At 32.5% G+C, this 26,865-nt stretch overlaps 1 protein-coding gene across 1 annotated transcript in view; it reads left to right on the forward strand.

Annotated features, from left to right (window-relative positions):
• LOC113520265 (PAS domain-containing protein cky-1) overlaps positions 1-26,865 on the forward strand; it is a 178,642-nt gene that overhangs the window by 117,514 nt on the left and 34,263 nt on the right. The window contains exons 7-8 of the mRNA XM_052898104.1: positions 20,690-20,874; positions 26,007-26,113. Coding sequence (XP_052754064.1) covers positions 20,690-20,874; positions 26,007-26,113 — 292 coding nt within the window. The remainder of the gene's footprint in view (positions 1-20,689; positions 20,875-26,006; positions 26,114-26,865) is intronic.

Genomic DNA, 26,865 nt, shown 5'->3' on the forward strand with positions numbered 1-26,865 from the left:
ATTTCACATCTATGTTTTTTCTTTTCTATTTCTGGTATTTAAGAAACAAATGCGGCTTTTATATAAAAGTGTATAAACTTATTTCATATCTGAAAATACTATCATTTTATTGTTATTTTTATTGTTTGTTGCTATTTATTTATAATTAAATATACATTTGCTAACAAAAAACTTTTAAGAAATGCCAGAAAACTAATAAAAACTTAATTATCGTAACCTTTAGCACATATTTTATAGAGTAGTAAAGAAAATTATAAAATTCAAAGAATTCCATATTCAAATTGTAACAAGTCAAAGCTATTAACATAAAATCGTTGTTCGACGTTATCGAAATTCTATCAAATAAACTTTTAGAAACTGTATTAATTATAAAATTTAATGTGATATCAATAAAAACTAAATTTAAATACTAAATTACCAATTTATTGGAAGGGCATCATAATAATAACACTATAGTTTTATTGTAAAATCGGTTATTACTAGTAAACTCGGTTCTATTATTGCAAAAATCTGACCTCCACACTCAAATTCATCCACTCGTGACTGTGTTGTCAGAAGTATCAGCTAATACAGACTTTGCCTTGACATATGTGACACCAAGTGCTGCCCTTGTACTACAGTATCTCAAAAGATATTGTACACTCAAAATTTATTATATTCATATTCGGCAAATTCAAATATTTATGCATTATTTACTAACTTTTAATGTTTGTAAAAAGGGAGAAAAGGGATTGTTAGTAATGGAGACTGAGAATCCTATTGCTAGCAATATACCCAACCAGGTCGACCTCCTCGCGGTTCCCCCTGGAAACTATCATGGTTAATTCCTGATGAATTCATCATGATTCTGTTTTCATTCTCATCTATCACCCTTCACTGGTGCCTCGCCAGCGTATCCCGTTAGCGTAGGCGGGGTTGACATACCATTTTCACCCAACAAAAAAAAAAAATTGTATAAAAGAAAAGTCTATAGTAACAATAACTTCATAATATATAATAATTAATTATCATCAAGTGCTTCTATTTTTTCAGCCGACTTCAACAAAGGAGGTGGTTCTTAATTAGTTTTTTTTTTCTTGTTACCTCATAACCGCGTCATAACTAAACCGATTTACAAAATTCTTTAGTCAGATAGATTCCACAAAAATTTTAATAAAACCGCTTTTTAAATCGAAATAGCTAGTTGTTAAAGACGTTGTTTTTTTTTTTTGAAGAACTAAATTTGATATCAGAATATTTACTGTAACAAATTGTTTTTTTCGAATTTAATATCAACAGTTAATCTCATTATTCTTATTTTAAAACAAATGACGTTATGGTTTATCAATATGTTAGGTTAAAATATTTAAATTAAAAACAATGCATAAACTTTTTGCTCTACAAAAAAAAAAGAGGAACGGATTCGTTGAAAAAATATAGAACCCATAGATATATACATATATACTCATATATACATGAGAAATAACAATAACTAATTACAAAGTATTATTAAGTATTATCAAAAATAGTTCAGAATTGTTGAAGTAAACGCATACCATAAATATACAACTGAAATATATATACATAAATTGAAACTGGTTTTAGAAGTTGTTTAAAAAGACAATTAAAAAAATATAGATCTTAAGTTTTGTATGACTCATATACTAATATTCACTTAATACCAGAATCATCTTTTGTATTACAACTTATAGGTACTTTCAACCAATGACTAGTGCAAAAAAAAAAATTATAACAAATGTGTACTTGATTGATCACATGAACGTCGAACAAAATAAATGTTGGTGTTACACAAGGCACAATTCTCGGCAACCTTCGCTATCGGCCTTCGTAATTAAAGAAGACGATTCACAATTACCGGAGTTTATAGATGCCTCTAATTATATGTATTTGATGTTTTCTATACGTTCTGTGACGAAAGAAGCCTCATTCGGATGGTCATTATTGGAATTAATATACCTACGTGTCAGTTCGAGAGGTTCCATCTAATGATTGGTACTCGATTTTTATAGTGTCCGTGAGAACACCGAATGATATGTCTTTCCGTGTAACTTTTTGCTCAATACGTTAATTCGTTTTATGACCATTAAATACGAATTTCCCTTCGTAATTGTGTTAGCGATATTAGATAATGCGTATGGGATATTAGCGTGTATTACGTTCAAACAATGGGTGAAATGTTTCTGAAACTGTAATCATATTTTGGAGTTGATAAGTACTATAATCGCCTAACAGTTATTCTGAATTTGCAATATTAATATTGTTCACAATTGTCTTTATTAAATAGTTAAGTTTGGTATATGAAATTATACTTAAATACTAACTGTTAGAGTACAGTTTTGTCTTACGTTTTTTCATTTTAATATAAAAATAATAGATACTTATTAAAAACGGCGCTGGTAGGAGAGGAGGGCAGCGACAATAATAAAATAATATTAAGAGAGGCTTACCAGTATAATTTCTTAAGACGTACACACTTCATACAATATAGCAACAACAATATGTCAATAAAATAGAAAAACAAAATAAGTATCAAAAGGACATATTCATCTTATAAAAATATAAATCTAAAAAAGGTAAACTTGTATGAAAGGAGGTCTGTCGCCAACACTTATATTACTATAAAATCTTACTATGCGAATTAAGAATACAATGTATTTATCTTCAAGATAGCTGACTTTATGAACAAAATATAATACTTACATATAAGCATTGAAATCTCGAAAATTGATAAAAACCAATCGTTTTTACTTAACAATACCTTACTAAAATGGCAGTGTTTTTTTTTTATTGGATGATAATAGAATGATAAGCCCGTCTGCACTATCGATATATACTTGTAAGGCACCAGTGAAAAATTATAGGTGCAGATGAAAACAGGGGGTATACCGTAAAATAAAATTCTGAATTTTCGGACTCAATTTCGTATTTTCGTTTATACCGAAATCGGTCCTTCTGGAATCAATCCATCAATTTTTAAACGATATGTATTAAGTAATTTTAACATCAAGCTTGTGTTTCGTTCGATCCCAAAATTTTGAAAAACTTTTCATTAGTAAGCTCACTGGTTAGTTAGCCCACCGTAAGCAATTTCGCAAGATTATGTACATTGGTAGTAATGAGGCTAAATAAGTTGATTCCCCATTACTAACAATTCTATTCCTGCACGTGCTGGTAGTAATTATAAGGAGTAGTGCCCAATGGAAAGTGGTTACCGTCGTCTATAGAGAAGAATATCACTATTACAGAATACGCTGAGATGCCTATGCTGGGGGCCTACCATGAAATGAAATTCCGAAATTTCGGACTCAATTTCGTGTTTTCGTTCATGCCTAAATCGAGCCAGTAAATGGAGCTTAACATTTCGTTCGTCATAAATCCTGCCATAAAAGTCCAAAGGAATAATATTTTCATATTTTAAATGTTTTTAAACGGTGAGTATTATGTAATTTTAACAAGAAATTTGTGTTTCGTTCTGCATCGAAATTTCGGAAAACATTTCCTGCTTCTCATGCGTTTCCATTCTTGACGACTAAAGTATTATGCTTCTATACCCTATAATTTCAACTTTCTAATAATATTTTCTTAATAACGCAATTATTTAAGAACTAAATTGTTATTTGTTATTGTTTTTTATTAATTCTAAATATTATAAATCTTTAATATATACATCTTTAATTAAATAGGTGCTTATCCAACACGGATATAATGTGTACAACTATAATTTTTCTTTATTCAATACTTCTGACGTCATCAATTCTCTATGAGATCAGAAAAACTGAATCACCTCAACAATAACATAGAAATCCCAACAAAACCCCACCATTAACGCCAAACGTGCTGGTTTATTTAAATTAGCATACTCATACTTACGTAGAGGAACACTGAGCGTACGTCGTTAAGTCACTGGAGATGCATTTATTTATGAAAATGTAAATTCATCTGATTGTAATAACAAAACTGCAAGCCACTATTCTCTATATTAAGATGTTATATTTGCATACTGTATAGTCGCACATGTGACCATGGAGGATAGAACAGGTTTGTTTTCCTTTAAATATACGAGTACTTACAGTATGTAATTTATTTATTGTGAAGCATTTGATTTCAACATAATAAAATTAATATCCTTACTAATATTATAAATGTAAAAGTGAGTTTTTTTTTTTTTTTGTTTGTTACCTCTTAGCTACTTTTTTTTTATACAACCTAGAATGCCAAACAAGCTGACGGCCCACCTGATGGAAAGTGGTAACCGTTGCCTATAGACATGAGCAGTACCAGTACCACGATTTAAACTGTTACTGTAAAGTTTAGTATATTATATATTATACAAATAGCTTAAAAATAGGTTATTTGATTTGATGTTTCAACGTTTATTTTGTTTTCCATTATTTAATAGATGTCATCATATCGACTCTTAACTGTCCACTGCTGAACATAAGCCTTCCCCATAAGAGGAGTTTTGCCAATAGTTGTCACAAATTTTATATAATTTGTTTAAATTATAATTATACATGTACTGTTGGTGTGTTTTAATAAATAAATGAATTAACGTATAAAGGAATCAATAAATAAACAACATATAAAAAATATCGCTGCATATTGTATTGGTTGATTCTGGTATATTTATATCTTTGGATAATATTAATATTTCAAGAGTTCGTTACTACTGAATATAATTTGTAATACCAAGTTCGACAAATAAACAGTTTGTTGCATTATTTATTTGTATGTAGATACGTATATAATATATATAATAAAAAATTTATGTGCTTTTTAATATTATTTGGTGATTACTTGTAATAAATATTTATGTATCAAAACGTAGAAATAAATGCAATTATTTGACATATTTTAAATAATATCTGATATGATCATGAATAATATGATCTATAACTGACACTGTTATTTTTTATCATGAGTCTAATTTCAAAATTTTGTTATCTGTTGAGAAGAATTTACATTAATCTTTTTAATGCTCCCTACATATTATGTACATTGACTTTCTGTATTATGTCTAACGTAGTTTTGAATATTTCAAATACGGTACATAATCAACTAACACCAAGCACATTTTTCTTTTAAGTGATCGCTGAGTGTAATAAGTTTTGCTCAGTACCTAAGTATTTCTTAATAAAACTTGGACATTTTAATAAGACTTGAGATATTGGGTATTTTACGACTTGATCGTAATCTGATGAAAGGAAATTTACATAATTACTTAATTAATTTAATATTTACTGAGCTAAGGCCACCGTCATTGCTCAGTTAGTAATCTATAAGCACTGATGTTGTTTCTCTCAGTAATGACCATTGACCTGATATTAATGAAAATTAAATTAAAATATAAACAAATGAATGTGAAATTGCTAGATTCGGAGACATAACTAACAGAATCATCATTACAACCGTTACCCAGTACTGGACATCTATCTTTCTCATTCACATTACGCCACAAAACACGCTACGAATACCTGTAACACTCTTGAGATTGTCATTCCATCTAGCAAATATATTGCCCCCCACTGCGCTTGCCTGCACGGGGTCGGCACTCGAAAACCCTTCTTCCCCATCGGTTATCAGTTGCTCGAGCTGTATTTCCACCTCAATGCCATATCGGTAACTTCAGTTCTTCTGCGGATTTTCACGTTTCGTATTCTATTACACAGTAAAATTCTGAGTATAGTCCTCTCCACAGCGTATGGAGCGACTTGAAGCATCCTCACACAACTCGAATTCAAACTAGAATTTACATTAGTAATGTATTAATACTAATATTTACAAATTCACCGTGTGGTCTCAGCATAGCAGCTACCCTTGAGTGTCGTAAGAGGTGACTAAGGAAGGGCGAGGGATGAGTAGCAGCGTCTTTCTTAAAACATCTTCAAAGCCTAGCTGCGGTTGCCAATTCGCCTGTCAAGCGTGGCATCTACTGGCAAAACCACCCAAGGAGGAAGCTTATGTTCAGAAGTGGACAGTCAAAGGAAGATATGATGATGATGATGTGTTATAAATTCTAACACTAATGCAATAGTCCTTAATATTGACTTTGCTAATGGGATACCACTAACATCTCAGCATGGTTTGTGTTCATATCTACAAGCGATGGTCTTTCGTTGGTTGTGGACATTCCAACAGGTGGACTGTCGATCTCTTTCTTTACTATAAACGGAAAAAAAAGACAATAAAAAGTTGTGAAATCAAATTAATTCATTGACAGAATACTAAGGTTTGTCGTACTTCTATAATGAAAATAATTGATTTCGTGATGCGTATAATAACGGTGATGTCCATGGTACTATTCTTGTCTATTGCCAATGGTTACCATTTTCCATCAGGTGGACCATCAGCTTGTTTCTTACACTAAGTTGACAAAAATAGAATTATAAAAATAGAAAAAGATAAAATAATCAAATTAATTTATTGCCTGAATATTAAGCTTCATCGTACTTTTATAGTGCGAATAATTGAATTCGTGACGTGTACAGTGACGTGTTCTTCGTGACTTGTGCGCGTGCGCACAGTGACCAATTTCACACCAACCGCACGACCGCACCCGAGGGGCTTAAGCCAAATTTACATGGTCGTTTACCTGTGGCCTATTCGAAACTAAATTAAGTCGAAACGTAAACATGGTATTATTTTTAGCTAGCTATAACACGCGGGTTTACGCGTGATTTAGGATAAAAAATATCCAATAAGGTAGTCTGCGATAAGGGACGTTTGCGTATCACATTTCTTTTTGCAATCCATTAAGTTTGTTCTCGTATTAGTTGTCTGTTAGTTTTCTTGCAATTAAAATAGGCAATGTTCTTTTTCTAAATAGATTATGCTTCAAAACAAGCAAAGTTTTGGAGCAAAATACTGCTTTATACTAAGGGTAAGTAATATCTAGCAATATCTATATATTGCACTTACAATATCTATACATATATTAGTCCAATAACAGATATATTAGATATCGGTTATCCAATATATAATATCGAAGAGATATAATACCGCTTGTATTGAATATAGATATCCGATTGGTGTGGGCGATATTGTAATGGGTGATCATCAATGTTCAGAAGAACTCAATATATAGATATCGGATTTTACCCATCTCTACTGATACGGAACAAAATCTGCTTATATCAAATGAGATTATTAGAGTATGGTATAAAGGGTGGACTTAATGCTAATAGATTTCTCTACCAGTCACCTACATCTATTTGTCTATACTTATAAAATAATTTTTCCAGGCTGACTTGCAACGCATAACTAAAACTATATAAGTCTAGAATGTTGATATTTGGAACGTATGTTTGTTTTTAAATGTAAACATTAGCTAAGAAAGGATTTTTAAAAATTTCAATCTAAATGGAAAATACGACATCACGCGTACAAAGCCGGAGGCAATAGCTAATCTATAGTCACTCAACGTATATATACATATATATATATATATATATATATATATATATATATATATATATATATATATATATATATATATATATGTGTGTATGTAATGTCACATTTGTAATATTTGCTGTTTTTACAAAACAAAATGTATTTATTATGCATTTATAAAAGAATTGTTTTTGCATGTATAGATCTATGTATTTATATTGTTAGCATCATCATCGTCATTATCATATCAGCCAAAAACTGTCCACTGCTTGACATAGGTCTAACCATCATAGATTGCAACTATTGGTAAAACTCCTCAATAGGGGGTGATTGGGGAGTTTTGCCAATAATTGTCACGCTTAGCGGGCGGGTTGATAACCGAAGTTATGCTTTAATGTTGTATTATGAAGGAAACTGCTGCCATCCCTCGACTATAAAATTCCCTTAGTCACCTTTTACTACACTCACGAGAAAGGAAGGGGTGTACCATTCTATACTGGGACCACTGTGATTAATATTATATTCTTGGGGGGAAAGGGATTATTAGCAATGGAGTTTGTCAGCCCCATTGCTAGCAATATGCCTTATTAGGTCGACCTCCATGTGGTTCCCCCTGGAAACCATCGTGAACAATTCTTGATGAATTAATTCGTCACGATGGGCTAACTGACCTACTTCATCCTCACCTATCTTCCTTCACTGGTGCCCCGCCGGTGTATACCGATAACGTGGGTACTACCATTCCATTATCATCTATTAAAAATAAAATATATTCTCTTTATCTTTTTAAATCACCTAAGTAGTTGGATTTTATTGCAATAAATAGTATTAAATATACTTGACTATTTTACGATTTTATTATCTGTACTGAATATTAAATATTAATGGATTTTCTAGGTATAGAATATTACTAATACACTTTATTGATAAAATGTTGCATTTGTTATGATAGGTACCTAACAACTAAATAGAACGACCGTACTAAATTGATAACGTATTGACAACTCTTGTAGGATATAATGCTAATGAAATGCTTAAGTGCTTTATAAATTCTTAAATTTACTTCCTTATCCTTAACAATATTGTGAATGCGAAAGTCAATCTGTTATGTTTCCACGCCTATATTTTGGATGACAGTTAACGTGACAAAATAAAATAAACCCCATTATTGGGAAGTAGGAAACTTACCTAAAAAGCAACAATTATATTTCTTTTTATACAACTTAGAATGGTAAACAAGCTGACGGTCCACCTGATGGAAAGTGCTAATCGTCGCCTATACCATAGCTATGAGCAGTACCATGGATATAACAGAATATACTGTTTCGCTCATGATACCCCCATGCGTTGCCATTCCTGAGGACTCAGGTGTGAAATTTTCATACATATGTTATCTGTAAGTAAGGTAGGTGCACATACTTTGTTTTTTTAAAGATCAGTGTTTAAATCAGTAATAACATAAGGATTTCTAAATTTATTTGTATATTAGATAATCCTTAAAAATAATAAAATGGATGAGCCCAACTAATATAATCTTGGTATACACCAAGTGATTTACGGTATAGACGTGTGAGAATCAATATAGCGAGCACGAGAGTCGTGATTGAGTTCGGCGCGTGCGCAACGGCCACCAGACCCGTTCGTTACAGAGAGATGTATAGAAAAAAAACACTGGCAAGTGTACATTGTTTTTCTAACATGGGTTCCGGCAACACGCAGTAATAAACATTTCGTAATTCAAATTTGAAATAATGTTCTTATTATAAAATGAAAAAATATATTGATGAATGCGATTTGAGTTTAGAACGCAGTATTGTGTGCCTAAAGTACATTTTCCATTGTAGTAATTAAAATTTTGTTATTATAGGAGCTAAAAGAAAAACAATTGAAACCTTCAGTCATGATAAACTTAATGAGACCAAAATGGAATCAAATCCTTAGAATGGAGAGGTATAATTTAAATTTATTCCTCTCCATCCTAAGGTTGCCTAGAAGACATCGCTATTTAGCAATAAGGCCGCTCATTGTTGCCTCTTTATCTTGTTTAATCAAATTAAGTATTCATTTTGTTTGTGAAGATTGTTAATTTTTATAATCTATATCATTCTTTAAAGGGAACTAAAAAAAGAGTTTTCATTCATTCATTCAAATCCAATCAAGTGCAAAATAAATTGTGAAAATCGGTTCAAAAGTAGTGAAGTAATTGCATAACATATATGCTTTCAAAAGCATATACGATATTCAAATATCGTTTAAGTATAAGTTTACGGAACCCCAAAATATTTGAAATACGGTTACAAAGCTGGGAGGTGTGTTCTCTACGTAACATATCGTGACTTAACACTAGAGAGCGTGACTTTACTGACCAGACGTAAGGTTTACATTTCAATTGTATTTTTTTTTTTTTATCAAGAAGCTATATTTATATAATATCTATCAAAAACCAGCCTCAGATTAATTCGAAAAATCTAATTGCACAGTTCTACACTACACCTAAAGGGTATCATGGGTGACACAGTATACTCTGTCTGTTGACGACGGTTACCACTTTCCATCAGGTGAGCAGTCAGTATGTTTGCCATTCTAAATTATTGTTGTTTACTGCTGTTGCATTATAAAGTGTAAAGAACACTCGTATAGATTTTTTTGGTCATTTTACACTAGTCTGGAGATTAGGCTTTGAGCAAAAAAGTTTTTTTTAGTAAACCAATTTTGATAAAATTAATATAAAATCAATATATGAGTTTATTTATACTCATATTTTATACATCCTTCTAGATAAAAAAATAAATTTCCAAATCGGTCTACAACTGACGGAGTTATTAGGTAACAAACACAAAAAAAACCGAATTAAAAACCTCCTCCTTTTTGCAGTTGGTTGAAAACAAATACATAAAGACAGAAACAGGATGGTTTTCGTACAGATTACAGTATCCGCGGCATCTCTTTTAAATCTGTCTGTGATCTGAATTCTAAAATGAATTCGCATGGGAAAAAGTTCGTACACTTTATTGGAGTATATATTTAGAATAACAAAAATATAATATTTTTAAATGAATTTATTAAAAAGTATATAACTATATAATTAATTAAATATGAGTTAAAAAACACAAGTATAATTAGACTAGTAATTCTAATAACGATTTGTTTTTATTTAATACTAACTTTTTGCCCGCTATTTCATAAGATTGACAGAAATAAAAAACTAATAAAATAGGATATCAAGATCCACCACCACTTCTTAATGGGATATCAAGATGAGACATACGCCAGATTTAAGGTTAGACCTCTGAGAACACAACAAAGAAAACCGCATCCAATGTGGTGCAGTAATTTTTGCATGAAATTACTACACTTCTTACCAGAAGGAGACTGTACAAAAGTTTATTGCTTGGGTACCTCTGTTCCATTTGTGTTCCTACCATGAAGCAGTTTTCATCTATTGAAAAAAAAAAAATCTAATTTCTACTTACAATACCTGTCTAAAGTATTTAAAACGTTATAGCAATCTTGAATTGATAATAACAAATGTTATTTCTCATAGACAAGTTAACAATAAACCTTTTTACGTATGCATTTTAATCAAACCATTACCTGGAACGTATAAATTTGATATTTCAAACGACATCCCCGGAGAGCTTATAATAATGGTAAAACATTGCACAGTTATCAGTACATTTTAACTTCAATATTCTATTTAAAATTATATGACAACATAGAGAACGCATTTTGTAGATATAATAAATAAATATATAAGTAAGTGTATTAGTTTATGAATGTTTTTAAAATATATTTTTCTACCAGTATTGGATAATATTTTTATGTATTTTTATTTATATCTATAAAGACACTTGTGTAACGCACACTAGTATAGTATTATATTATGCAAGCTGACCTGACGCTGAAGCTCACCTGATTGAAAGTGGTAACCGTCGCCTATAGACACGAGCAGTACCATGGACATAACAGAGTATACTGTTTCGCCCATGATACCCCCCATGCGTTGCCATTCCTGAGGACTCAGGTGTTATTCCTCTGTACCCTGTAAATTCACGCCATATCCCACCCTTCAAACCGAAACACAGCCATGCAAACACAACTGCTTCACGGTAGAAACACGAATGGGACAGAGGTACCCAAGCAATCGACTTTTGTACGAAGTCTCCCTCTGGAAATGGAACTAGTTGTCTGTACTAATTTATACTAATATTATAAAGAGGACAGGTTTGACTGTTTGTTTATTTGTAATGAATAAACTTTTAAACAACTCAACCGATTTTAAAAATTCTTTCTCTTGCAAAAAGCTCCGTTATCAGCAAATAACATAGACTGTTTTTTTTAATTTATATTATTAGATTTTTATAAAAATTATAAAAATGTGACCCAAAGTCTCAAAAATTAGCCTATTAAGCTAATTTATTAGTGAAATAAAATAAAAAATTAGTCTATACCTTTCTCCATTCCAAATAGTATGTATATGCCAAATTTCGTTATGATTATTTGAACTAATAAAACGCTAAGAAATAACAAACAAACAAACTCACTTTCACATTTATATTATTAAAGGTATACCTACACTAAAGCTTTATCAACATGTCTGGGTAACTCATTCATTACTATCGCAATAGTTGACAATTTGACATCTCACTTTGCGTTATCTCGCCGCCTTATAAGAGAGACCACGGCGAAAATCGGAACTAATCAATTTGCATACAAATACCGAGTAATTAGTATGACAGCTAGCGCCACTGCCGTAGAATTATTGGTCAACCCACACGAGACGTGTCACGAATGGTCCACCAGACTTAGAAAGTGGTTTATTGTTCACCTCATATGTCGGGTTCGTACAGCTGATGGATTTGGGTACGAATGTACGTAATAGATAGTAATAAGTCACGATCGACCGCCCCGTACTGTCATATGATGCTTAAAGTCTGATTAGTACTGTGGCGTAAATTAGAAACGCTAGCGGTTCATTTTATAATAATGTACGTCTCCATAAAATTAGGACAGATTTTGTTATTGGCCGAAAATCCCGCCGCTGACTTTTGTAAAAGAAGCCTGATATCAACGTTGAGATCGTGGAATATAATAATAATAATATTCTTTATTATCAGGTACTTAATCCATAGAGGTACAATTGTATTACAACGTGCTCGGATTACATATAAAAACATAACAATCAAAACATACAAAAAAAAACATAAAAATTAAAATATGTAGAAAATTTATTAATATAATGTGTTGAAATATAAATTTATTAATTATAGTTATATTAAAGTTAATTAATTTGACCTTTGGATTATATTTGATTTATTAGACTTACACGTTTTCCCTCCAAGGTGCATAAAAACAAGAAATGTTACTTAAAATAATCACTAACTATAAATTACATTGATTCTATAAATGGAATAATACGCGGTATTCAATCTATGCTTCTCTGTTAAAGGGTGTAATTAATGTTTTCTAAAGTGATTTTTTAATATCTTATTTAATAAATAAAATATCACTATTCAAGTCATTACGTTTTATTCATATTAATTGGTTATTTTTTTAAAGTACCTAAACCAATACTGTTATTATCAAATAACTATACTTTTACTGAAAGTAAACCTTACATCTTTACTAATATTATAAACTAATACTATAATTGTGACAGTAAGTTTGTTTGTTCGTCACCTTATAGCGCCTTAATGGCTTAATCAATTACTCAAAACTTGGTGTATATTGGATGATAGAAAAGGAGATAAACTATTTTATATTGTTTCATTTCGTACAGGTAATAAAAGAATACAAAAATTATTTTATATACCGATTTGTAACAATAATGTATCGTATCACAATCCAATTATCCGCATGTGCAGAAAATATAACAATGTATGCAAGGACCTTGATATCTTCCAACAATCCTTGCAATGTTACATTAAGGCTGCCAATTTGTTACTTTAAATTTATAGCCGTCATTCTTTTAATGTATATAGTATCGAATGTTATGCAGAGCAGTTATTGGAGTGCAAATTTAATGTCGTTTCATGTAATATTTATTTTATAAATGTATTAATTTGTAATCTGTTGCCTTGCTATAAATAAATAAATAAATAAATAAATATCCTGTTCAGCGAACATACTCGTATACTGATGGCGCAAACGAAAATTTAGTAAATAAGTAATAATTATTTTACTAAACTAGGTGTTTTCTTTTTCAGAAGTTCACATCATTGGTTATTTGATTAGAATTATTTTGTTTAACTCCACTACCATTAGTATTTGTGTGACTGCCACCACTCGAAGATTGACTACCACTATTACTACCAGAAATTCCACAACCTTCAATATTAACCAATCTCCGACTGCCATTTTATTCACACACTTTTTGTAGAACGTATTTCACATTTAAAGGAGGCATATTCAGGCAAATTATTATTAACAGAGGGAGACTTTGTACAAAAATCAATTGCTTGGGTACCTCTGTCCCATTCGTGTTTCTACCGTGAAGCAGTTGTGTTTGCATGGCTGTGTTTCGGTTTGAAGAGTGGGATATAGCGTGAATTTACAGGGTACAGAGGAATAACACCTGAGTCCTCAGGAATGGCAATGCATGGGGAGTATCATAGGCGAAACAGTATACTCTGTTTTGTCCATGGTACTGCTCGTGTGTATAGGCGACGGTTACCACTTTCCATCAGGTGGGCCGTCAGCTTGTTTGCCATTCTAAATTGTATAAAAAAAAAAATCTCTGCCTGGAGTCTGCAAAATAGGAATTACCAAATTAATATTATTTATACCTTTCAGTGCTGACCCTTGTCGCTTGACCCACAGCCCAATCAGTGCCTTATGTTTGGGCGTATCACCTATTCGGCCGATATGATAATCTACGTTTCGTATCCGGTTGATCTATCGTCATTACGCTTGTTTTGTGGGCGGCACTGGATAGTTCCCATTTCTATTTTTAATCTCCGCGAGAATGATTATAACTATACTCGTATGTACAGATTAAGTATAAAAACATTCTAACAAGTTATTAACTTGTTATTTAGAAAAAAAAATGTTGTCGACAACTGAATTATGAGAAACGGATTCCCATAATAGAGTGGTCGAGAATGTTTTCTCTTTAACAAGTGTTTACTTAATTAAAGTTAACGCGATATGTTTGTTTAAATTAAATTATTTTTTTAAATGAAAATTGACACAAACCTTTTTTTTTGTAAATAAATCATCATCAGCTATTATATGTCCACTGTTGCACATAGACCTCCCCCATAGACTGTTCCTCATGACAGTTTACCATTGGAAAGTATTTTGCCGGTAGTTAGTACGCTCGGCAGGTAGGTTGGCAACCGATTTTTGGCTTTTAGTGATGTTTCGTTTTAGTGATGAAAACGGACACTGATGATCAACCCTCGACCATTAGGGAGAAATAGATTGTTAGTAATGGAGATTAAAAATTCCATTACTATCAATATACCCAACTAGGTCGACCTCCTCGTGGTTCCTCCTGGAAACTATCATGGTTAATTCCTGATAATTTCATCATGATGGGCTAACTGGCCTGTTTTCATTCTCATCTATCACCCTTTACTGGCCAGCCACCGCCAGCGTATCCCGTTAGCGCAGGCGGGGTTACCATATCATTTTCACCCATAAAAAAAACCCTCGACCATTAAGTTAGTCGTCACTTACGAAAACCAGATTAACTAAGTGTATGTTTGTCAAGGAGAAAGTCACTAACAATGACTTAACCACAATGGTTCGCTGAGAGGGACCGCGTGAAGGTCGACCTAACAGACAAACCAGTTCTCATTACTTACCATCACTGTGTACACGTGAGACGAGTTATAAAAGTGGATTAAGCAAGAGATGTAAAGATAGAAGCCTATAGCACTCGGCCCTCCCGATACCTCGAATGAGAAAGGAATTGCTAGTAATGAATTATTGGCGGGCTGTCAGATCGACCACTACGTGGTCCTTCTGAAAACTATCGTAATTAATTCTTGTTAAATTCATTACGATGAACCAACTAAAGTTTTTTTTAACCTTACCTATCATTCAACATTGGCGCCAAATCCGCATACAGCGTTTGTGTAAGCCCCTACTTATACCATAGGTACTATGCTATTTTTATTAAAAAAAAAAGAGAAAAAACTCACAAGAAATTTGGCATAAATAAGAATAATATATTGAAATACTAAATGTGTCCTGAACTAAGATCACCAGCTACCACAGACAAACGATAATGTTGTCATACAACGTTCTATTTATAATCTGTGATACCATCAAGCGCATTCTGCGTCTCACTGCGTACACATCATTTAAATGTAGGTACATTGTTAAGTAGATTAAACTTTTTACGCAAGCATATTGTGTTACTCTGCGCAACTCATTGTTTGTTCGTATTCATAGACAATTTCTAAGGTATCTATTTTTTTTTTATGGATGAAAAGGTAATCGTAACTTCGCCTGTGCTATTGTTTTTTTTTTATGGATGATAATGGAATGGCCATCCCGCCCGCGCTGACGGTATACACTGAAGGAATACCAGAGATAAATGACAGGTGAGAATGAAAAGGCAGGTCAATTAGCCCATCGTAATGAATACAACTGGGATTCAGCACGGTGGTTTCCAGGGGTGGCCACGTGGAGGTAGATCTGACAGGGTGTGTTGCTAGCAATGAGACTGATAATCCGTCTTATTAACAATTCCTAACCCCCTCCTGTGCTATTTGTTTTCTCTGTGCACCAGTGAGAAGGTGAGACTGAAGTCAGGGCGGTTAGCCCATCGAAACTAATTAAGCTAAACTATTAATAGGCTTATAGGTAACAAACAAACAAACACATTTCACATTTTTAACAATACTTACTAGCTTTTACCCGTAATTTTGTCCGCGTGACTAAAATATATTCATTGACTAGATAGAAAGTAACCTATATCCTTCTCCATCCCAGTTTGTAGCTGTATATCAAATTTCATAGTAATTGCTTAAGCAGTTAAGCCACCAAAAGGTAACAAACAAACGCACTTACACATTTATAAAATTAGTGAGAAGGTAAGGAAAGTAAGGATATATTAACTAAGTAAGCACTCATATTAAAGATTTGATTATTTATTTGTAATGGACAAACATAAAAACAACTTTACTATTTTTTAAAATTCTACTACTTCTTTCACCTACAGAAAACTAAATTGTCGCAAATAACAAAGCCTATATTTTGTTTTTGAAAGCTCTATCTACCCGTGCAAAATCAGACCGGATGTACTAGTCTTGTAATAAAATTTGGTTAACTCCCAATGAAAAGAGTTGATAATGAATGAAAAGAACTAATATAAAGAATGATAGATTAGACTACACGTGTATCACAGGACTAGAATCTGAAGCATGAAATTTGCTCAGTTTCTTATGTAACGTAAATAATCATAAAGGAGGGTGTTAAGAAAGTAGCTGATTTAAATAGTAACTTGTTAGCACACGTGGAAGCGAAAGTAATAATATAAGACCAAGGCTGGGTCCGGGTTCTAGGTCCCATAAAAGAAGTTCGTATGTCAAAATAGTACAGACTCACCTTGACTGCAGATTTAGCGTAAGTGGTACACGCTTAGGAGCCACCAGGTTTTAGGAAGCCATGCCACGTGATTGTCTCAATGGCGCGGTTCTCTTTTGGTCTATTCGTAAAAACTACACTATATACATATATCAGGTAAATAATTAACAATAAACAATAAGTCAGGTGAATCGGTAGAATATTACGCGATTGGGGGGTATTACGATATTTACATGAATGTGACTTTCTTAAACAAAGGGATTTCTCGAAATTCCCACGGGAATTGGAGATAAAACATTAGCGCGGTCAAATTTTAATATCCAACAACAAAATAATTTCAACTGTAGAAGCTCAACAATGGTTTTACTCTACAGTGAATTGTGCTTAAAGTAATCGTTACAATTTTACGCAATCATTTGAATAATTTAAATTGATATCGAATATAACTGGAACGTGACAGAAGGGGTTCGTTATAGTCAAGTATGAAGCCATAACATAAATATCACCAACTCACATCTTAAATCTACCATTCACTGTAAACGCTTTACAATATTTCACTATGTAGGTATTATGTTAATAATCCTACTATAGTACGTTCAGTGTTAATCTACTAAATGATTATAGATGAGAATGATCTAAACTGCTAAGAGTTATTTTGAGTGACTAAAAATAATGTAGCTGTATTTTTTAAATAAGGCGATTCTCGAAGTATCATCATAGGGTGAATTTTTTAATCAATATTTTCGTTAATTCTAAACCGAATTTGATTCTTATTTTAGAAAGAAACCGACTCCTTAGTTGTCTGGTAGCTATACAGGATACGAGCACAGCTTCAGCTATACGTAGATATGTCATATGCTTAACCAAACTTTGGAACCAACACCCAACAGCAGTGCTTCCGAACAAATACGACATTGAAATCTTCAAGAAAAGATCATATTCCTTCTTAAAAAGCCGAAAACATGCCTGCAATTTCCCTAATGTTGCAGATGAGTTGTGGCTTGATATAGCCATGTGCGTATAGGCGGTGATAGTCATTAACTATCAGGTGAGCCTGATGCTCGGCAAACAAACATGCGACTTACCTGATGGTAACCCTATTTTATGAAGAAAATATCTGAGAATATATAGAGGGGATTTGCCAGTAGTTGTTACGCTTGGGAATAGGGTTGGAAACCACAATTAGGTTTTGGTGATGATTTAAAAGTGACGCTGCTACCTGTCCCTCGACAATTAAGTTCCCTTATTCGCCCCTTACAACACCCATTGGAAAAGAAGTGGTATTCCCTTCTATGCCGGGACCACACACCAAAAACTTACAAATTGCAAATCTAGCTGCTGGAATCTGCGATCACAATTGCAAACCCACGTCCTCACTATGAATACGTTCAATACAATAAAATAATATCGACCAAGGCCATATGTACCCGGATCGAAGATTTCTCGGTGAGTGGTTTGAACTGTGAACTATTGTGTCGAACTTATCTGCCATTGTTGTTAAAACTTTAAAGAATGTCAAAGCGACACACCCGCTCCCTCTTTGAAGTGAATACAGCGTGTCAGAGTTGAGTGATGTCAATAGAAATGGACAAGCGTGTGTTGGATATGCGTTAAATTTGTTTCTGATTTGTTGACACCATCCTAATCGGATGGAAAAATACACTCACGGCTATAATTCCTAATAGGATAGAGAGCATTTCTTGGCTACTACATTTTACTACATTTTGTCTAATTAGTCAGGAATAGTTTTGCAAAATAATATGCATTAACAGTGTTTTCCATCACCCAAAACTTGGTCAGAAATTCGATATTTATACAAACTTTATTCATTGTTATTAGTCAGACTAGACCTACATTGGTCTTAGAACCTTAGGGATTTAAAACTAGCGATAGAACATACCTAAATACAATTTCACAGTGAAAATGTTAGGAGAAGAAACCATTATAAGTTATTTTATACCAAAACAATATATTTTTTTTTTTTATAAAACTTAGAATGGCAAACAAGCTGACGGCCCACCTGATGGAAAGTGGTAACCGTCGCCTATAGACATGAGCAGTACCATGGACATAACAGAGTATACTGTTTCGCCCATGATACCCCCCATGCGTTGCCATTCCTGAGGACTCAGGTGTTATTCCTCTGTACCCAGTAAATTCACGCCATATCCCACCCTTCAAACCGAAACACAGCCATGCAAACACAACTGCTTCACGGTTGAAATACGAATGGGACAGAGGTACCCAAGCAATCGACTTTTGTACAAAGTCTCCCTCTGGTAAATAACTGTGCCTTTCTTTATCTCAAATAGTGTTATGCCAAATTTCGTAACCATTGGTTGAGGAGTTAAAGCGAAGAAGTAATAAACTCACTTTCATATTTAGAATATAAGTAAGAATAACATAGTAAGGCTTTTTAATTACCACGTAATTTTAGACATAGTTTACGAGTGCGCATATGTGCGCGCGTGTGTGTGTGTGTGTGCATGTACGTGTGTGTGTGTGTGTGTGCATGTACGTGTGTGTGTGTGTGTGCATGTACGTGTGCGTGTGTGTATGTGTGCGTACGTGTGCGTGTGCATGTGCGTGTGCGTGTGAGTGTGTGTTAACATAAATTCAAAAGAGTAAAGTGTTGAGTTTCTTGCAAGTTCTTCTCCACAAAATACCTTCCAACCCCTGATGATTTAAAAGTGCTTGTAAAGAATTCTATTTAATAAAGATAATTTGAATTTGATAATAAATAAAAAATATTTTCACACAAGTAAGTAGGAGAAGTTCAATCTTCATTTTCTATTTTAAACATACTTCTTTCTCTTTTCCGTACACACGTGTAGTCCATACAACTGATAACATATAAACTTAATGTGTACAGAATTGTCAAAAGGAAACTTTCATTTCGTTTCGTCAAATCAACAAAGGATCACTAAAAGCTCTTTAGTTACTCGAGAGAGACGCTACGACCTTGAGTTGTCATTCGCTGTTTCACTTTTATTGTAACCGCAACACGGTACCTATGTTATGTACATACTAGTTAAGATTTATGCTCCGCCAATAAAAGTCACGGAGCGCATGTCAAAATAATGAAAGTTAATTCAAACAAACTGTTTTATGAGTTTATTGATATGATTGTCGATAATTAAGTCATTCATTGATATACAACAACTATAGATGTAGTAAACGTAGTAGATATTTGTTATATAAGAAAAAAATATATGAAGTTTTAGAAATATTTCAATACAATATTTTTAACTCTAACTTTCTACTCAATTTTGATACGTAAGTATGTATCAAAATTATTAAAATATTAATTTGACTGTAATAAAATGTTGCACAAATTTTATATTACTAGACCCATCAGTATCAGCCATATCTTTCATCCCAACTATCACGTAGGTGTATGCAAACTTTTAAAATGATTGTTTGATCACTTTATGTATCAAGAGATAATAAAAATAAGACCATTTTCACATTTATAACATTGTCAAACAATCAATTAAATAATTTACTTTGCAAAAACACAAGTTATATAAATTATGTAGCTGTTCATTTGCATACATTTTTTAGAGCATAATAAATAAGTAAAAATGAAAACAATACATGCTGCTTTTGTCTATTCTCTGATCACTGTATCTCTTGAGACACCTTCAAGCGAGAAAATTGTACTAATGTAATCTCATGGAACTGTCTTTAATAAGCTGTAAACGACCAGTTAGTATCTATGAGCTCTAGCAATATTTTAATTCGAAATATTTAATTACAGGTGGTGCTAGTCCGTGGCCATTACGTGTCGTACCTGCCGCTGTGCAGCCGTAACGAGCCAGTGTTCCTGGCGGTGTGCACGCCGCTCGCGATGCCCGAGACGCGCGAGTGCGTCGTACACGGCGCCACCAACGTGTTCACCACCGTGCACGCGATGGACATGAAGATACTACACATCGACGCCAAGTAAGTTACCCGCGCTGCGTGTTGCATCCACCGATACCTGCCTCGCCTGCCGCTGTGCAGCCGCAACGAATCAGTGTTTCCCATCCTCCTACAGGATATACATCGTTGCCCTAAAAAAATAACGTTCCATTGGGTACATTTTGCACATCAATGCAAAATCTTGATTAAAGAACTTCTCGTGATAAATAGATTAAAAATATCTACACACAATCGCAACTCGCTCTCGTATTGCAGGCTTTAACTTCACATATAAAAGAATATACAAAATGCAAAGATGTAAGGGTAATTTTTAAGCACATTATTCTACTATCAAAATTAAATATTTATTATTATTATATCAGTCATTAACTATCCACTGCTAAACATAGGCCTTCCCCATAACAGGAGTTTTGTCAATAATTGCTACGCTTGGCAGGCAGGTTTCCAATCGCAGTAAGGCTTTGAAGAAGCTTTCAAGAGGAATGAGTGAAAAAATATATTGATTTTGCCAAAATAAAGTTTCTGTCACTAAGCTATTGCGCTTGTATGATTTCCAATTTGAAAGATACAATATAGCAAAGAAATTAAAGAGTTACGGTGTTCATAAGGTCTTAGTCATCAGGAAGATTAATATATTAGAGATACCATGGGCGACACATTGTATTCTATAGTCTTCATGATGTATTTTATAATGATTTTTGTATCATATCAGCCATTAATTGCCCACTGCTGAACATAAGTCTTTCACATAAGGAGAATTTTACCAGTAGCTGCCACTCTTAGCAAGCGAGTTGACAACCGCAATTAGATTTTAGTGATATTTTAAGAGGGACGATGCTGCACTATAAGATTCTTTAGTCACCTCTTACGACACCCATGGGACAACACGAGGTGGGCCATTCTATGCCGGAACCACATGGCGTTTACACCATGTTCATATTTATAGGCGACAGTTACCATTTTCCATCAAGTGAACCGCCAGCTTGTTTACCGTACTATGTAAAACAAAATTTTTTCACAATATAACTGTCTACTATACTAGATAAATACAACATTAAATTATGATACACTATGTAAACTTCCTACTGCATAATACATATAGTTCAAGGCGGTAAACAATGAACAATGGTTGTTGATGTTAGCTGTCGAGCTACCGTATGTCAAAGCGAGATGTATGACATCTATATTGAGTGCTTCTTATTCATGAATCGCAGCACCGCATCAAAGGCCTTAAATAATAAAACGAGTTGGAAACATATGCAATTGTAAACAGTGCCTCAATGGGGGAGATGACTCCGGTGCCTTCCACAATGTAAGGCAGTAGAGAGGAAAATTAAATAAATATCACTTTACGGTTATAACAATTGTTTAGTCTGCAAATTAGGATATTTTATGCTAGAAATCACTACTTATGTACGTATATGTAAGTATAGTGAATGATATATTGAAAAAGTCAATTAAAAAACTTTGAAGAGAATATAAAAAGAGATTTATAAATTCAAAGTTGTCTTAAGAAGTGGTTGCCCCATAAAGAGGATTGGTTTTAATTTGGCAATATTGTAAATTTATTTCTAACTTAGAACAAATTTTTTTTTAATTTTATATCAATATTATTACAATGAAAAAACTTGTGTTCTTTTACAATTTGTTGCAATAAATACTTGACCGGTTTCGTGTTTCAAGGCATTTTCAAATTCATTTAGTTAACGATTAAAATATATAAATAGTCTGTTTACGGTATGCCTGTACTTAATATATTCTATAGACCTGTTTATTTTATGTCGACTTTTGTTGCCTGAAATATAGATATTAATATTAAAATTTGCCATTCATAAATAGCTTATTACCATGAAACAAATGATATAATGCCAGTAAACATAATATATAAGGCAAGTGGCATTGTTTGAGCGTATCACTGTACAAACAACGAAAGATTGTCACCTGCCCGGGACGCAACTTTGCATACAATGATAGTTAGTACAAGCTCCCTCAGAAGTTAATGTTTATACCCACACACAATCTTACATGTTTAATTCAGACAGTAGCGGATTGATGTAAGAAATATGATTTGTAAAAAATAGGTAGTGTTTTGTTTTACGTTTATTATAATTTAATTATCTCTTCGAAATGTATCTTTATTTGCTTGTTTAATATTTTAAATTGCAATCTCACAGATTCCTTGGTAATAGAATCTTATGTTTGGTTCTTTGTTTAGTATAGGTGATTTTATATTTATTTCTTTTTCTGAATTGAATCCAGATATTGAATTACTTGAGTTGTTAACAACATCTACTTACCAGAGAGTTTTCTTATCTTATTTCTGTATATGCGGTTTGATTATTTGCATGTTGTACTTTGCCTTATGCAATCTTTTCCTAAATCCTCCGTCTTTTTTATCGTCTTGTAGATTTTCTTTATTATTAATGAATCTAGTAATTCGACATACGAAGTAGTACTAAATCTCAATATATTTTTCTTTTATTATACAAAATATTGTAATAATATCATTACGTTTTGTTTTTATTGTACTTACTGTAAGTAAGACATGATTACATAAGGTTTACTTTAAGTGTATTTTAATTTAACAAATAAAAGCTCTATTACGCCGTTTAAAATGTCATCCCATACTCATAAAAGCATTAATCTTCTAACAAACCTGTATCAATATAACTTATTACTGGAATCACCATTATACAATTATATGAGTGTAAACTCATATAAAATAACAATTTAGCAACTGAGACTTGCTTATTTCAATTTAATTTCATGAGTCATTTTTACGTAACTGCATTTTTATTAACCTTCCTCAAAGTTCACCTTATAAAATCACGGATCTGATCTCCAATATTATATTTCCTGTTGTGTTTTCGCAAAGATCTTGCACAGTTGACCGATAACCAATTGTAACAAAGGTCAGCTGTCCTCGTAATGCGACTTTAAAAATATTTAATCTTGAATTAGTAGATTTTTTAAATGTATCATAAAAGACTCATTACAGATTAATATTCGAGATAAATTTAATCATACAAGCACAAAAAGTTTAAGACCGTATAATGAGGTACTTTGACAAATGGCCTATCAAGTTGAACGCAACGACAGTTCTTATTGCACAGGTTCAGGACTTAAATCTAAATAAATAGACGCGGTAATCCCAAATGCAGTAACAGGGGTTATCTATAACACTATGGAATCAATGCTCAGTAGAAGTATTTTTAAATATAAGCGACTTTGAAGCGTCGACATACAACAATGTTATGGGTACTCATGGACAGCGGTATTCACTGTCAGATGAACCGCATGCTCATTTGTCCTCTGTGTTTGTTTGTAGAAACCGGATAGTTTCTAAATTTAATTACAAAAAAATTTATAAAGATTACAGTCTAGTTTTACAGTTCGGCTTTATTTCGATCAACATTTTGACAAAGATTTCCAAACAATAAAGTAATGTATAATTCTCAAAACCATTGTTGATAAGTCTTTGCCATTTTTTTACTTTATTATAGTTGCAACAATCACAAAATTTCAAATAATACCTAACAGTGCTAATGTTATTAGCTTTTTTAATAAATTTTGTACACAACCTCTCTATTTATTTATGAACTCTATTTATAAGTATGCTTGTTGCTTCCTGTATGGTATAAAAAAAATTAAATCGAATGAGTATTAATATCTAATAAAAAAAAGAAAACAAAAACCCGACCTCGACCGATTTTTCAATAATGATTTAGTGGATTATTTTCTTGACTACCATCTTCATATTGTGAAATATCTTCATTTCATTACGTCCAGACAAACTTAATATGAACTTTACGTCTTTGTAATAAGTAACATTAAACAAAGAATGTTATTTAATAAAGCGAATAATATTTGCGTTTGTTTTATCGACAGTACTTCAATTTGGAGAGTTTTCTTAGTAACATGTTGGTCAGGGACTTGAAGCTTTGTTATGTTAGATTATTGAATTTACTGTTTATTTTACATTTGGAGAGTACCTGTGTCTATTTGGATTAGGATAGGCAATCAATGAGCATCCATCATGGTTGGGAAAGGATTCTGATGTTCGTTATTTAAATTCTTGGAAAACCGTTATAATTTGAAAGACAATATTGGCATGTTATTCGAATTTTAAATTAAAGTATTACGATTTTATTGGATTAATTAAATTTTTAAATCAAGAACATAATTAAAAAGAAATGCCTTTATTATATCTATGGCATCAATAAAATTAATGATTTTTCCTATACACTATGCGTTAACACATCACTAACTTTAAACTGTAGAATAAGTATTATGAAATAAAAACTGTACCAACGCACCCAAACGGAATTGAATCTGTGTACCTATTGTGACTGCAAGGTCTCTACCATGATTGATTGCTAAGATGACCCTATCAGATATTTGTTTTGTTCATGTCAAGATCACTTTAATTACATTTATCATTATTTTAATTGACTGTCTTGCTTTAACTTGTAAACTAAATAGGTTAATTTAAAGCTTTCTTGTCTCTGGTCCAAACTTTTGTTCAATAATTAATGAGGTTGTGTTTGTTGTTGCAATTCAGTGGCAGTTGTAGTAATAATTAATTGAAAACACAAGGAGTTCTTGATTAAAATTAGTACACGGTTTTAAAATTGATCTTGTATGTATGCATTCATCCATCAATCATAGATCATACACTGAAATGACAACTATAACCCAACTTCAAGTTACTTATCTATGGCAAGAATAATTCAAACTATTCTTAGTCTATAGCCAAAATAATTCAACCTAAAAAACTAACCAACCATAGACGAGTATAAAGTAATACAAATAAAAATAATTTATTTTTTTTAATGTAATGATTTGTTACTAATGATCATTGGCATATTTAAGTTTATTTTCCAGGATAAGCTTGGTCCTTAATAAAGATACATATGTGTTTCTGACATGTTTTTGCGACCACCGCTGCCCTCAAATGCTATTTTTACCTAACGGTTAGCTGGTAAAGAATGCCATACGATGTTAAACTCGCCGTTTGTACAAATTTTATTATGCAATAAAGAATAAATAAATAATTACAAATTCATTAATCGTTTGTAATCGTGATTTGCGTCATCTGTGGTTTAAGCTCATATAATAAAAGTAAATGACCTAATATATTTGTTTCTGTCCAGTAGTGAGTGGCACCTTGGCTGGGAGCGCAGTTCGCTGCATGGAGTCAGCTGGTACCATCTCCTGCACCCTGACTGCTGTAAAGAAGCCCAGAGTAAACATCGATTAAGTAAGTGTCTCTTTCTTTATTATAATAGCTGTAATTGTCAGCACTTGATGAAACTTTGTATACATATTGATATTATTAAAAAACAATTATATTTTTCTACAAAAAAAGGTTTTATAATAAATGCCAGACCGGCTTCGCTGTATTTTCTAGAGCATTTTGAAAGGATAATTTTTATAGTAAATTTTTTCCCGTGCAGTCAAATGAAGAATCAAAGTCAAGCTCATGACTAAGGGTTCCGTATGAGCACAGAACTTGTTGGATTTCTCGACACATAAGATAATGCGATCACTATTGCATTAAAACAGAAATGAAGAATAGCTGTAGAATTAGTCTGTTAGAATATATAATTCCACTTGTTCTGTAATAAATTTTAAATATAACATATATTTTATGACTATCTATGCATGCATTATATGAAATCTAATTGCTGCATTAAAATTTAAAAGGACTTAAGTGAAACTATTAGGATCCTGAAGTCGTTTTGAGCACCTTTGCCCCATTCATATTTCTGGCATCAAGCAGCAATGTTTGCATTGCCACAGATAATATAATACTATGTACCGATTTTAAGGGTAGTATATGATATTAAAATCGCAGAGTACGGAAGCTTAATTCTAGAAAATGGTAAAGCAAGAAGAATACCATATTGTATTCTGAAGTGTCTTCAGTACTTTTAGTCACGATAGGTGCCATTTTTTATCACGTGAGCCATCTGATTTACCATTTTAAGTTGAATGTAAAAATAAAAATCA

This window comes from Galleria mellonella, unplaced genomic scaffold, assembly GCF_026898425.1.
Source record: "Galleria mellonella isolate WM207_F2 unplaced genomic scaffold, CSIRO_AGI_GalMel_v1 utg40, whole genome shotgun sequence".
NCBI lineage: Eukaryota > Metazoa > Arthropoda > Insecta > Lepidoptera > Pyralidae > Galleria > Galleria mellonella.